Source organism: Colius striatus, chromosome 1 (assembly GCF_028858725.1).
Source record: "Colius striatus isolate bColStr4 chromosome 1, bColStr4.1.hap1, whole genome shotgun sequence".
NCBI classification, from domain to species: domain Eukaryota; kingdom Metazoa; phylum Chordata; class Aves; order Coliiformes; family Coliidae; genus Colius; species Colius striatus.
This window is the reverse complement of record NC_084759.1, coordinates 66,982,199-66,996,785: the sequence shown is the minus strand read 5'-3', so window position 1 is coordinate 66,996,785 and position 14,587 is coordinate 66,982,199. Positions and strand designations below refer to the sequence as shown.

Sequence of the window (14,587 nt, the reverse complement as noted above, 5' to 3'; positions counted from 1 at the left end):
TGAATGCAATTCTTGTGCCTCAATTTTTACTTGGTCGCAAATCGTTTCTAAGTAATAAAGAGCTATAGGAGTTATCCTCTACTTTTCAAATCTCAGTTGTATCACAAGCTAGAGAATCAAGACAGAGCACCACAATAAAATCTATAGGACAAATCTTGGATAAAACAACTTTAAGAATCACAGTATAGTTGCAAGTAATCATTGTGGAACCAATTTAAAGATCATTTTGTGCATCGTTTTTTTTCATGGTCACAAAACTCCACTCATTTGTACAAAGTCAAGCTTACCAAACCTTGATGCATATAGGAGAATTTGTGCAGAGATTCAGAAATTTGAATAGCTGCTTCTATTCCTTTATTTGTAACTAAGCCCAAATTCATCTACTCATGTTAGGGAACAAGCCCATGCCTTTTGTTATGGAAATCTTGTATTGTTTCCTAGTTCTGCTACTGATTTCTGTGACCATGGAAATCTATAGAAATACAAATGACTACCCCGTGCCTATAGCACTTGGGGGAGTGTACATTTAGCTGTAAGGCAGAAACCTGCAATGCTTAAAGACACAAAAATGCCTAGGCAGTAGAGGGACCTCGCTGTTTCACTCTATAATACTTAGATCCCAGAAAAGGATTACTGCTATCACAAAGTCCTCCTTGTCTTTCTAGTTTTCTGAGATGCATTTGTAGAAGGCATATATCAGTAGATGAGTTCTGTTAGTCTCTATCTGTTCTTGAGCATAAAAATGGTCTTCTGTTAAATGGAAGAAGCAAGCTCAGTATGACTGTGCGTGAAACTTGATGAGAAATCTAGAGATGTTGCCATGACACAAATCAGGTCAATTTCCACTACAGAAAGCATATTATGCAGACACAGGTCTATATAATCACAGAATATACAACTCTTTTTTTATTTTCCAGCAATGGGCAGACATGGAGTTCTTTGTTTAGCCTGGAGGAAAGAAGGCTCCAGGGGGACTTTATTGTGGCCTTTCAAAGCTTAAAGGGAGCTTATAAGAAAGATAGGGACAGACTTTGAAGTAGGGCCTATGGTGACAAGACAAGGATAATAGTTTTAATTTAAGAAAAGGTAGATTCAGACTACAGGTATGGAAGAGATTTTTTACAATGAGGGTGGTGAAACACTGGAACGGGTTACTTAGGAAAGCGGTAGGTTCCTCATCCTCGGAAACGTGCAAGATCAGGTTGGAAAGGGCTCAGAGCAACTTGATCTGGTTGAAGGTCACAGAATCATAGAATGGTAGGGGTTGGAAGGGACCTTTAGAGATCATCTAGTCCAACCCCCCTGCAGAATCAGGTCAACCTAGATGTCCTTGTTCATTGCAGGGGGGTGGAGTAGATGGCCTTTAAAGGTCCTTTCCAACCCAAACCATTCTGCAATTCTTTCTGCTTACCGTATGAGGTTGAATCTGGCAATTTGGGTCACCTGTTCCTCAAGTACCATAGAAAGTGCATCCCGACACAGATCAAATTCAGCTGGAATCACAGTGCCAAAATCCAAAACAATGACAATGCACCGTTCTTGAATCACTCCAAATATCTGCCGGCTCTCACTGGTTAACCATTCCATTCGCTGCTTATATAGCTCAATAGCTCCCATTAGACAATCCACAAAATGAAGAATCAGTTCTTTTTTGGCTGTCAGCTTTATTTAAATAAGGGAGAGAAAGAAACTGAGCATCAAAACAAATAATACAAATGCAGCCCCAAGCTTAGCACAGCTGCAATAGCTGGTTTGCAAGTGCCAGATATGCCAGCCAAGGTAGCGGTGAAAACAACCCATTTTTCTTCCACTATTTCAAGAGCAAATACTTAACAAATGCAACTAAGCTATAAAGAAAAGAAACTGCATTTTGCCCTAATTGCTTTTCATAATCTTTTTATATGAGCATGGTACAGTGCCAGTGGGTTGTCTGACTTGTCTGTCTCAAGATTGGAGCAATTAGAATGAGCTGAACATAGGCTAAGATGTTGTAAGGGCTGCAGAGCAGATGGGTGAACAAACAAGGACACAGAAACTTTGTACCACCTTAGATGAGAATTTTGAATGGCTCTTAGAATATACAAGGGGAGCCCAGAGTTCTGTTCTGGGGCATTTGAATCTCCACCTTGTCTTTAGCATTTGAAAAGAAAATGTAAAATGTTTCCTGTTTGTACTATTATTTCACTAACAACGCCCAGCATTACAGATTAACTATTTGTGGGTAGATATCCAGGCAAATTTAGTTCAGACAACTGCAATCAACAACTAAAACTTCCCACACCATACCAGTGAAATAAGAAAAAACAAGATTAAGTATTAAAATTAAAACCAGAAGACCCTCTCTATGAATATACCTATATACATTCACCACGCAAAATAATCTGGTTTAAAAATTCAAAGCAGGTTCCAGTGAAAACATTTCCCCAATATCTCTGACCCATGTAAGCTAATTTACCAGCTGCCTTCTACCTCCAGCTACCTTTCCAGGACTACGTACAAAACCTTGGAGATACAAATATTTTTTAACAACACTGTTTCTCAGAGAGTGTCAGTCTGCACACTCCTGCCTCTCGTTTGTATTTCTCTCTGTTATTTAATGTCAGCTAGGGCCCTGTAACGTGCCTCCCAGATAGAGTCTTAGGCTGTCTGCCAAAGGAATGCAGGCCTGGGAAGGAACACTTAGAAAATCCAGTTTTCTCCTATGACAGCCAGACTCATACAAAGAAGCTTATTGCCCTACATCGATCAAACTCCATCTTAAAAGAAATCCTTTTTCTTGTACCACCCTTTCACTTATAGTTGGCCAGACCAGATTCCTGTTTCTCTGAGGGCTGGAAAACTTCAGATTGTCCAGCCTAAATATATTCAGGGCAGTTTATACTCATTTATTCTCAGACTAGCATGCCTCTTAGCATAGAAAACTATAGCTTTTCTCTATCCCTGTAATTTGCCTTTCTGCAAACCTTCAAGGGCAATAATGCTACCCTTTGTCAGCCTTCTTCTGTCTTAATATATATCAGCATCAACCAAGGCCTCTTATGAGATCAGCATTCTATCGCAGTTCATCCTTCTAGGTCTTCCCAGTACCAGTTCTGGTTTGAATTGCTTCTTCTCAACCTGTGGTAGCTGTACACAATACTGTACACAATATCCTAAATGAGATCTCACCAGATCTTGGCACTGCTACCTTAATGCTACCAGAAATGTTTTTCCTACTGCTCACAACACATCCTAAGATTAAAACACATTATGTAGATATTTCATAAGCAATTAATGGAAAAAAAATAGGGGAAAAGGCTTCCCAAAATTATTTTTTTCCCATTCTTAAGCCTTGTGCCTTAGAACTGACTCTACTTATGAGAAAAAAAAATGACAAGCCAATTGCTTCTGTAAAATCCTCTATGAATTAACTCTCTCCCCTCCTTGCTCACACGCGTATCTCTTCAATCAGAACCAGTCCTTTCAACAATGGGGCCGCCAGCAGCTGTTGCTAAGACATTCCTTAGAACATGAGCCTGGGCAGAGATCCAGCTAGCTGTCTCTATAGAGTAGGCTGAGCCTTTTGTGACCTGCTGGCACTAAGCAAATCAGCGCTTTGCATTGGCAATGACTGCGCATTATGTCGTTCTTATTTCAGCATCTCCATTTGTTTTATTGACTATGATTTTATTTTTTTTAACTCATCTGAGCATCTTCTTGTTAAGTGTTCCTTCTTTCAACACAGGGTAAATGTTGCCTAGAAACTGCAGTCTTGCCTGGAAAGATTTACTGCAATAGTGCACCAAGGCAAAAGCATAAGACTTTGCAAAGAGATATATAGCTTCTCTACCACTGATTGTTATCACTAACAGATTGACAAAACAAGAAAAAAACTATCAAAAGATAAAAGTCCTCAAAAAGAATACAAGTATTTCATGCCACAGGGAGACATTTTAGTCACATCTTTCTGCTGCAGTGATAATAACTTCTAAGCACACGGGGAAGTTACCGCAAGTCAGTCAAACTTACATTGTAGACACTGCCATCTTGTACTCTCTTGTATTGAGGGAACAGACCATCTGCATACCGAGAAGCCACAAGTTTCCCCAAGGTGCTCACATAATCTACAGTAACAGTGAAAAAGATCAAGTTGCTAATCGTAAGGATTACTTCAACCAGGTACCTCTCACGTCAATGTGCATACCACCCATGTGGGAGCCACATGCATCTATATTGAACTCAAGGAACAAGAGAAATTCTGGGTGTTACCTTTTTTTCTGTCTATGTTTGTGATGGGGCTCTGAGGGCACCAACAGGCTTGGATTGTCCTGACTGACCTCACCCAGGATTTCCACTCACAGGGTGTTCAGGCCTGGGCAGCCAGTCTTTGCTTTAAGCTTTTTTATAGGTATACCTGTCCCAAGTTTTGCCAGTGGACCTCCCTCTTGGATAGACTTCTCAGCTGTATATTATAGCCTTGTGGCGAGTTGTCTCCTGGATGTGGCTCTAAGGCCTATGTTGTGGCCTCATCTCCAGTCTAGTTTCTGATTCCAGCTGCTGCTCCTCTTGGTTGTACTCCCTAGCTGGACCCTAAACGTGGCTCATCAGCTCACCCTGTCTGGGCCTGTCTGTGGACACTTAGAAGCACCCTGCTCTGCCTGAGGTGCTGAGATGCTGCAGAACTGCATCCTGGTCAGCAAGGGCACTTCCTGGGCCGTGGTCCCCTTTGGCTCCTGGCTCATTTCCCCATCCATGGAGCAGCCCTGATCTTGCACTTTCCTGCCAGTTTTGTCAGAAGTGGGGAAAACTCCCACATTTAATTACTTATAGGTAAAAAAGCCACATGGGACTTTAATAAATGAAAGGTTTAAGCAACGCGGTTTCTGCATTGTCCATTTACCTCACAACAGGACTTGCAAATATTTGTCCATCAAACAAAATACAAAATCTGGTACTGATAATGTTGTTCTCTTACACAACTAAATGGGTGCAGAAGTGGGTGCAACTGAGCAAAAGGTTGCACTCTGCTCTTTCAGCAGCTAGAAGACTTCTACAGGATCTTCACTGATAGGAAAACATGAGGGGTGGGAATATTTAACATCACAAAGCAGCTGCTCTGTACGGCATGCTGCCCTGCTAAGCTAGTATGTCCTGCTCCTAAAATTATGCTGTAACAACATTAACCCTGCTTAACAGCTTCTTCTTCATCTACAGCATACAGGATTTCAGAATCTGGACTGTTGATCTTTGAATGCTCCATGGACACCAGCCAGCCAAAATCTTAAATTATGCAACCTAGAACAATTGCAATACATTACAATTCCTACTTCTCAGACAGCAAGCTGTTCAAAGAAAAGAATCTCTTACCATGCTCTGCAAAGCACTATTATGGCAGTGATTAATAATTATTAGCAAACTCTTCTCCTCCAGCTGTCAGATAACTGCAAAGGAACAATTTTTCTATAGCCTGACTTTGCATGAAAAGGAGCCTGAATTCTAATCAAATTCAATTGCTTCCATAAAACTGGAACCCTGGAAATAATATACTATTCCCAAGCAGGTTAGCTAACCCTGATGATCAACTAGTCGATGGCAGATTATGGCATGGCATATATTATATTTGCCATCTAAAAATGGACAAAGATCTTACGGTAAGTTATTTGCTGGGAAAAGACTTAACAGCCTCAGCAGCATGAATTATTTCCCAGCTATAACTAAATTGGAGATGATTTGAATTGGAACCTGGGGTAAAGCAACAGTACAGCTGAGTAATGTAAGCCCTTCTCAGCCTCTACATCCTTCTCAGATCAAAAGGAGATGGAGTTTCTCAGTTCTCTGGAGTGGCAATGTCAGCAGCTGTGGATACAGCTTCCCTTTCTGCCATCATAAGATTATGACAATGTGAAAATCTCCTCTTTGAACACTGGGCGCAAAATGAGTATGACACTATAGCCTATAGTCAGGGCTTTTATTATTATTCTATTATTGATTCATCTTGTACCTTTCCTGTGCTGGAATCCGATCTGTGACAAAATCTGAGATAGGGACAATTTGTTTCTTTTGAGTCCATGAAGTTGGAGCCATTTTGAAGACGAAACAAGGGGTTGTACATCCATGTCCCACTGACTGACTGCCTGTCTCCTTTCCTTCTCTTTTGATTTCATCTTGTGAGTCTCATGGAAATCTTCAGGATCTTGTCTGTGCTTTGAGTCAAATGCACCTGTTGTAATGAGAAATGAGGGAGGCAAAAACATTTCTACTTCAATCAAACGATTCACTTGTCTACTTTTTTTACCTGTCTTCCATGGTACTCTGTACACATACACCTCTTGTTTTCCTTTGTTTTACTGAACAATGTTCTTAACCTGGAAAGCTGCTCTCAGTCCTACACATCTACTTGCTGTTAAGTCTTTTTATTTGTCTATGCACATTTACCTAAAATTTACTGAAGAAAATGTCTCTAGCATGCTGAATCCAAGCCCTGAAATCTAAGTCCAGTTGGCCAAAGGACAATGTCCTAAGACATCTCTCCTATGTCTTAGCAATCAGAACACATAATAAGCATTCAAAGATTGTCAAACCTTACTGTATACACATTAGAAACATTATGCAGTAAACAAGGATTTCTTAAGAACTGTATGTTGAACTCCCTACCATAAGCAATAGCAGTGCCAGCAGCAGTACCAGCAGCAGATCCCGACTTTACTGCAAGGCTGGAGAAACTCCCTCTCCTCACATCATTTATCTCAAGCATAAATGATGGTTCTGGCAGTATCTTCTCCAGGCTGTGATGGATCATGTGCATGCACAGGAAATCACAGACAGGAAGGTCTGGCTTTATGTTAAGATCTACAGAACAACAAATGTATCTCAGCACTGATACATAGTTAGCTGGGATAGCTCCACTTGCAACTGGCAGTAGAGGCAGCCCAGACCCTAGAGTAGTTGAGGCTGAAATGGAAGCAATAACAACAGTGATGCCTCTGTTCCTCAGCACAGAGGTTCTGGGAGGGCTTTGGTATTTCCTATTCATTCCCAAAATACTCTGTATGAGCTAAGCTGGCTCTAGTTGATTAAGTATGCTTGCTGTATCTAAGTTTATTTTCTGTGGACTTTTTGTCCCATTTTCGTTAGTACCAACATTCTCTGGAGTATCCCAGGCCTCCATTGGTCACGTACTGTAACCTCGCTCTAATTCTCTGCATGGATCAAATATTGGATCAAAACTGGTAAAAAATTCAAAGAATTCAAATAATTCTATCTCTAACAACTAAAAAAAAAATCCTTCAGTCTAGTAGGTAATGATATCAGAACTCTACTAAGATCTGATATTACAACAACTGACCTGGTTACAAAGGCTCATTAGATAGGCTGTTCCTCGGTTAATAATGCATAAAAGAAATGAGACTGTATCTCCAAAAATCATCTTTCAGTGACAGTAGGCTTCTATATAGTGCTGGGCAGCAACAGCTCTTTCAGTAGTCAGTCCTATAAGCAAGGTGCTGGGTTGGCATGCCTGTAGAGGTTGGCACTTAACCAGCTCTCCTCTTGTTCAATACAGAAGCAGCAGTGACAGATGTTAACTCTAGGACGAGAGAACGGTGAAGGTCTGCAGCTGTTTGAGCTTTGTATATAGTCAGGCACTGTTTATATTCACTTGCACAGTCATTCCTAGCTCCCTTCACTGAAAACACAGAAAGGCCAACCCAGCAGTACATGCATGGAAGAAGTGAGAGGGGCACAACTTCAGAACAGCATGTACACAGCTACCAGCATGCACACCACAATGCTGCAAACAAAACTGGAAGTTACCCAGGCAAACATGGAATCTATGCAAAAATAGTCTTGAAATACTCACAGTCACTCCAGGCAAGTCTCTTAGATGGATTGCCGGTCATGATACATCTCTTGATTGGCAGCTCCTCTTTGCTTGCTTCAGGGAAAAATAATGTTATAAATGAAAAACGATAGCTACTCCCCATGTCAAGAAAGGCTGAAGTCAGATTTAACAGGGAGCCTCATATTCAGAAATGGGAAAGTGAGAAACTGCTAATATGGTTTCCCTTCCCTCCCTCCCTCTATAAAATTAGCCAATGTGAAAGTTGCCGCACACATTTGGTAGAAAAATGAGTGTGGTGTTTTGGCCTGCTGTCAGACAGTTGTATTCTAGTATTGCTTTGCATTATACCTTACCTTTGCTATAATTCAATTTATGACTAAACCTGGCAGCATCTGAGATGTAATTTTAGGAAGAGATTCATAACTTTGCCTATAAGACTACAAGATGATTCACAAGGAAAAAGAATTACGTGTGTATACATATACATGTATGTGGTACAAGGCCTGACTGTGAATAAGACATATGAATAGGAAGCAAAATGTCAAAGCAAGGTAGCATATATTGGCTGGGTGTATCGCCTTGAGACATCATATTTTGCCATTTACTTGGTTCTTCTTTTAATAAATAAGATGAATGAATGAGGGATCTTTATGAATCACTAAGTAGGCTAGCTGCTAGCTATTGTCATCAAGCAGCTTTTCCAACAGGAAAAGCAAAAATGAGATAAAATAACAAACCAAAGACTTAGCCTTCTCCTTCTTCTTTCACTGCAGAATTGAACATGCTACGTATTCCTTTTATATGGGTTTAAATACTCATATGGAGTATATAAATTGCAATCTTTTCCTTCTCATGCAGAAAGACATGAACAGCACAAAAGGCAGGGAAAACTTCAAAAAACACAGAACTCTGTTCTGCATTCAGGCATTGCACAAAAGATGATCCCCAGCAGCACAACCCCTCACTAGCCTGGACCTGGTGTCAACACAGTAAAAAGAAGCCCTCACCACAACGTCATAGCGAGCCTCCAGACTTGTGCCATTTCTCTCTCAGGCTGCAGAAATAATGCTCACACGGTAATACTGAGACACATTTCAAGCAGCAGCCCGCATCACAGAACGAATCCCAAGTGCCATTGCATTGTTGCCCAGAGGTGTGGCAACATATTTTCCCTTGCATTAGTCTCCAGCAATATCCCCAGCCATTAGAACAGCACCTGGATGTGAAATGTTGGCATCCACGAAAAGGAACCTTTGAAAGGCATCTAAGTGACTTCCAGTGGAAACAGTGAGTTTACCTCAAGTCTTGGAAAGGCCAGTGCAAAACCACTGACAGCCAGGATAACCTTCAGCTCAAAGCCTGAATCAAAACAAGTGTTATTTTCAAAAGGTGAATGAGAGTTCAAATGGGTACCTCTACCCTTCCCTCTGGCCAGCGCAAACAACCCGCTAAAACCTTCACCCACCACGTGCTTTTGAGTTTTTAACAGATGCAGTAATGTTTGCTAAGGCCATGGGACCAAGCTGACCCTCACACTGGGGAACACCTCTGGAAAGCCCACACGCCACGCCAGATGAAAGGTGTGCAGAGGGTTGAGGTGGGCTGTAGCCAAAAAGGGGCAGAGGAGGTCACAGCAAAACCACAGCGGGGCCTCAAGTCGAGGAGGAGTGCGGGGCAAGGCCTGACTGGCCACCGGGACCACCCAAGGGTGAGGCACGGCCATGTCACTTACCGGCACTGGCAAGTGGTAGCCACACTAAAGCCTCACAGCCACCCTCATCACCACGACCTGAGGTAACCTACTGTGTCCCCTGTTACACTGCATGGAAACGGGCAGGGAAGACAAGCCGAGGCCTTTGGGGTGAAGAGCCCCGGGCCGCCGTCGTAGCCCCGGCGCTGACCCCATGACCGCCCTGCGGCCCCACCGCTGCCTTCACCCCACTGCCACCCGGGGGCGGAGCCGCCTCCGCCCCGCAGCGCCCCAGCCCCGGCCCCGGCCCGCTCGCTCTCATGCTCGCTCGCCCTCACCTGCAGCCGGCCGCGCCGCCGCCGCATTCCCTCCCGCCCTCACACGGCGACGGCGCTACCGTCGCCCCGCTGTTGACCGGTTGCTACGGCACTGCCTCACCTCCCTCCCCTCCCTGCCAAGCCCAAGCCCCGACCGAAAATGCTGTGAGGAGGGAAAGCGAGAGGGCTGAAGCTGCCTAAGGGCGGCATATCGGCAGCAGGGCGCGGGATGGGCGAGGGCTGCAACACGGGGCGCTGCCCAGTGCCACCGAACGCTGAATAAACTCAACAGGCGCCGCAACGATATGCTTTCAGTTCTTTGGGAGCCAAAAATACAGAGACATCTATATATAGTGGATTCGAGCCTTCTGGTCTTGTTAATTCTTAATTTAGATTAAGCCATTGAAAATATTTATGCTAAAAGCAGCCGCATGTCCTTTGTTTAAGTCAGAGGCAAAACACACTGCTGGGGAACTGCCATGCTCCTGCAGAAGCCTAACTAAAAATCATTCTATCGTGAAACAGAGAAAAAGATGTGCATCATAAACCTGAGCAAGATTTAAAAGCTCCCGTTGATGTCAGATAGCCAGATATCCAGGTTCCTATATGCAGCACTGGGCTGTAAATGTTTGTAAGCATAGTTTTGAGCTAAGAAACAGATAGTGCTCAGCTCTGCACTTTCTCTGGCTTTGGCTTACTATGCAATCGTAAAGTAATAAAAGATTGGTGGCTTTACAGGATCAACGTATCAGTCTTATCTATGTACCGATGTTTAGGTGGAAATACACATCAAGGAGAAGAGACAGGCCATTCTCTGTCACGCCAAAACATTGGCTTCAGTTCTTTGAGATGACTTGGCAAAGAGTGATAGGAAAGAAAAGTTCCTTATAAGGCATGCACAGTTGGGATGGGAACGTGGCTTTCTGGAACTCCAGCTTGGAACCCAGGGTTTAAAGACTCACCTAGGCATGACAAGTAGTTTGGGATTGCACAACTCTTCCCTCAGAGGTATAGAAAAAGCATTTCTTTCTCAGGCATGAAATGGTTTGCCATCATATCATTAAAAATAGTAGGTGCTGAATGTTCTCTGGATCTTTCAGACATCATGGCCACCATAGCACAAGCTTTGTTAGATACCTATATTTTTTGTGGAGAACTTTTAAAATTTCTCTTGAAAGCGCAAGTGCAATGGATTTATAAGTAGATCCTCCAAAATCAAATTAGTCTTGATTTGTTTTGCTGCTTCCATCAACACAGTTTTTTTATCAAACACCCAAAATGCCTCAGTCAGGTGGTGTTTTCTGCATTATACAAAATGAGTCCATCTATTCCTATGTCTAAATATCAGTAAATGCAGTACTTGTGATTTTAGAAAAAAAAGTGATTATATGTGATGCAACTTTCTATGCACAGTCTGCCAGAAACCCTCACTCTAGGCTTGGCTAATGCTAAACAAGAAGTGTTGCAAGAAAACATTCCTTACAATGCTTTGAATTTTGGGGCTTGACAAGCCCGGGGGCAAAGCCTGGCAAATGCAAAGCTACTTCCAGCTCCCACAGGCTTTGTGATCAACTGTCTGTCTTCTCTTACGTAAAGTTCTTGGGCAAATAAAATGCTCTCTGCGCATCAAATAAACATTGTTCCTTGTTCACGTGGAAGCCCTGCTTTGGCCCCTGCCCGCCCTGCAACTCGTGCGGAAAACGAGCAATGTATTCTCCAGATGCTGCCTGCTGAATGAGGCAAGGCTGAATAATAAAGGTGGTGGGGATCCAAGTAACTGGGAAGTGGGAATTCATGCTTTGTACAGGGATGATAAAACTAAATCTTGAGTCATTCTGTCATCTGACCTTCAGGCTGGATGACAAAGCAATATTGGTGGGTGGAAAACGTTATCACGTCACTTGTTAGAGAGTGTATTGTAACATGGGGCTGAGATTGCATTAGCAAGCACGACTTTGTTCTTATTCTAGAATATTTCACCTATCAATAAATGTATTTGATCACTTTTTCTTGTATTTTAAAAGCAGCATTGTCTACACTTCTATATTGGTGCTTACAACGTGAACCAGTTGGCCTGGATTTTATTATGTTCTTTTTCAACCAAAATAAAAACGTAATCCACTCTTTCTGCGTCTTCCCTTAGAAAAAATCCCCAAAACTCACAGTTCTGTAGTGTATTTAAGGTTTTTTTTAAGATTAAACCCACATTTTACACAAATTTGCAAAATGTCTTTATGCAAAGTATTATACATTATCCATCTAATCTAACTGCTATTTTATTAAGAGACAGTCTCTCAGAGTGATGTGTGGGATCAGTAATTAAGGATGCTATGGTACTGATGCCTAAGTGAAAAGAATGGAGCTTCACCAGGAAGTTTAATGCTGTCACACATCCTGCCCTGCAGTGTCATGCTTCCTGTTGACTCCCTCTCTTTGAGAGACAGGAATCAGTTGAAAGGGGTAAGGAAGAAACCAAAAGCAAGCTGCATTGAAGCTGGGTTAATGCTGTCTTTACTAGACACATTGTTTACAGTGATTGTCTGGGAAAAAAAAAAAAAATACACCTAAAAACCAGTTTATCAGCAGAGGCAGAATAGTAAAAGTGTAAAAAGAAAGTAAAAGCCATGACATATTTTAAACACTCTTTTCATGTGTGTGCTGCTCTCACCCTTCAAGGGCCTCCTAATTGTTTTTTTCCTCATGGTATGTCTGCAGAGGTCAGAGGTAAATGAGCTAGCTGTAGAAGGGCTGAGTGGGGGGTTTTGCTTGTTCTTCTCTAAAGGCAAGCAAAAGAGACGGGACAAACCAGTGGGCAGAAGAGCTGGATTTAGGGCAGGCTTAATTGCATCTGTATGCCATTGTACTATGTCATGGACAGTTAACCCGAAGAGAAGTATTTTCAGTTTCCAGGCATTCCTTAAATGGTTCCTTCGCTTTTTTAAGATATTCCTTAAGTTCTGTGTGTCAGAACTGTACAGCCTACAGCCTGTGACTGAGTTATAGCCCATGAGCACCTTAGCCAGTCTAATGTGAACTTAGAAGTACTGACACTTTTGGGTGAAGACATTGTAGGGAGCTGGCATGAAATGAAAATATAAGCACTGCATAGTGGGAGAGTGGAGGATGAAGGGAAGCATGGGAAAGGGCAAATGGGGATAAACTAAAACTTTAGGGGGAAAAGCTAGAGGCAGGAGGGGAGCCTAGGAATATGTGACTGATGTGAGAAGGGAGAAGCAAGAATTCAAGCTGTAGAAGTGAGGTCTGCATGAAAAAATAGAATCATAGAATCCTACAATCATTTTGGTTGGAAAAGACCTTTAGGATCATCAAGTCCAACCAGTAATCTCACACTGCCCACCACTAAACCATGTCCCTCAGCACCTCATCTATGCATATTTTAAATATCTCTGGAGCTGGGAGCTCCACCACCTCCCTGGGCAGCCGGTGCCAGTGCTTAACAATCCTCTTGGTGAAAAAGTTCTATGGATACACGTAATAGGAAAATGGGGAAGGGCTGCCCTGGCATGGTGGAAATGGTGTCTATTGGGGCTTTTCCCCCTTGCCCCACAACCTGCATAACAAGTTGGATGCACTGGATAAACTGTGAGTCCCATGCTGTAGGAGCACTGGACTAGAGGAGGAAAGCATTGGGGTAGGAAGCTAGTGTCATTGCACATAGGTTTAGCTAAACTGGGATAACTGTAGGACTAAACTGTTAGCCATAGAATGATAATGTAAAAAAGCAACCATCTCCTGTGAATATCTGTTGCCCATTTTTTAAAATCTAATTTCAGGCCCTGAGGAAAGAGAGTCCCTTTTCCAGCAACTGGTTGTTTTCAACAGCCCACCCATGTTTTTTGTTGTGTATCTCTTCTCTCCATAGTCATCCTCTGCTGCTTCCTGCAAGGAATCTGCCATGTTCAGTACTGCAAAGGGAATGGTTGCTGAACATGCACATACTTTTCTGTGGCTTGTATCTTTCCCTTGTTTTTACTTTTCTTTAGATCTGTGTATAACTAGCAGTGTTTCCAAACTGACAGGAATAAACAGAAACTTCTCCATTCCCACACATTTGTCTTCCAGTTACCACATGTAGCATGACCATGCTCACTGTGGAGGTGAGCTTGTCACTGAAGAAGCAATGCTACTTGAAACAGTGTGTAACTGATCAATCAGAATTTAAAATAAAGATTATTTTTAAAAAGATAGCAGCTCTCTTTGTGTTTAAGACAGGCACTGCACATCAAGGTTTGCCCCTCCCTGGTACCTGCACAGTGTTTGTGTCTTCTGGAATGGAAGATGAAAGATAGAAATGCTGCTGATTTCTCACTGCCCTGAGGTGATAACGCCTTACCTATATCACATAAATTTCTTTCCAGGTAGCCTGCTTGCACAAGCACAAAAGCATGCTAGCAGGCACTGTGCCCATACTGGAGAGACTATACTGAAAGGAGTATGAGGCATAAGCTGCTTGGAAGTGCTCCCTGTCTTCCTTAGCAAATAAAGGAGGGGCTCACAGCTCTTATTCTTCCCCAAGTCCATTGTCAGTGATGCACTTCTTCCCCTTTCTGGAAGTGACTCCTGTTTACAGCTTGTCCTTGAACCAAGGGGCTCTTTTTAAGGTGTATAGAAAGAAAGGAACTGGTTTCTTATTCCTGTGAGAAATTGTTTCATTTCCCATGGTATCTCTCTTCATTGTTTTACCATCTCTATCTTTGCATCACAGGATGATTTTAGTTAATGTGAGTAGAAAAGTCTCTC

At 42.5% G+C, this 14,587-nt stretch overlaps 1 protein-coding gene across 1 annotated transcript in view; it reads right to left on the bottom strand.

Annotated features, from left to right (window-relative positions):
* Window positions 1-7,877, bottom strand: part of VWA3B (von Willebrand factor A domain containing 3B) — a 64,047-nt gene extending 56,170 nt beyond the window's left edge. The window contains 5 exon segments of the mRNA XM_061998843.1: window positions 1,412-1,662; window positions 4,009-4,103; window positions 5,981-6,199; window positions 6,377-6,379; window positions 7,838-7,877. Coding sequence (XP_061854827.1) covers window positions 1,412-1,662; window positions 4,009-4,103; window positions 5,981-6,199; window positions 6,377-6,379; window positions 7,838-7,877 — 608 coding nt within the window.
* Window positions 7,878-14,587: the final 6,710 nt, after the last annotated feature.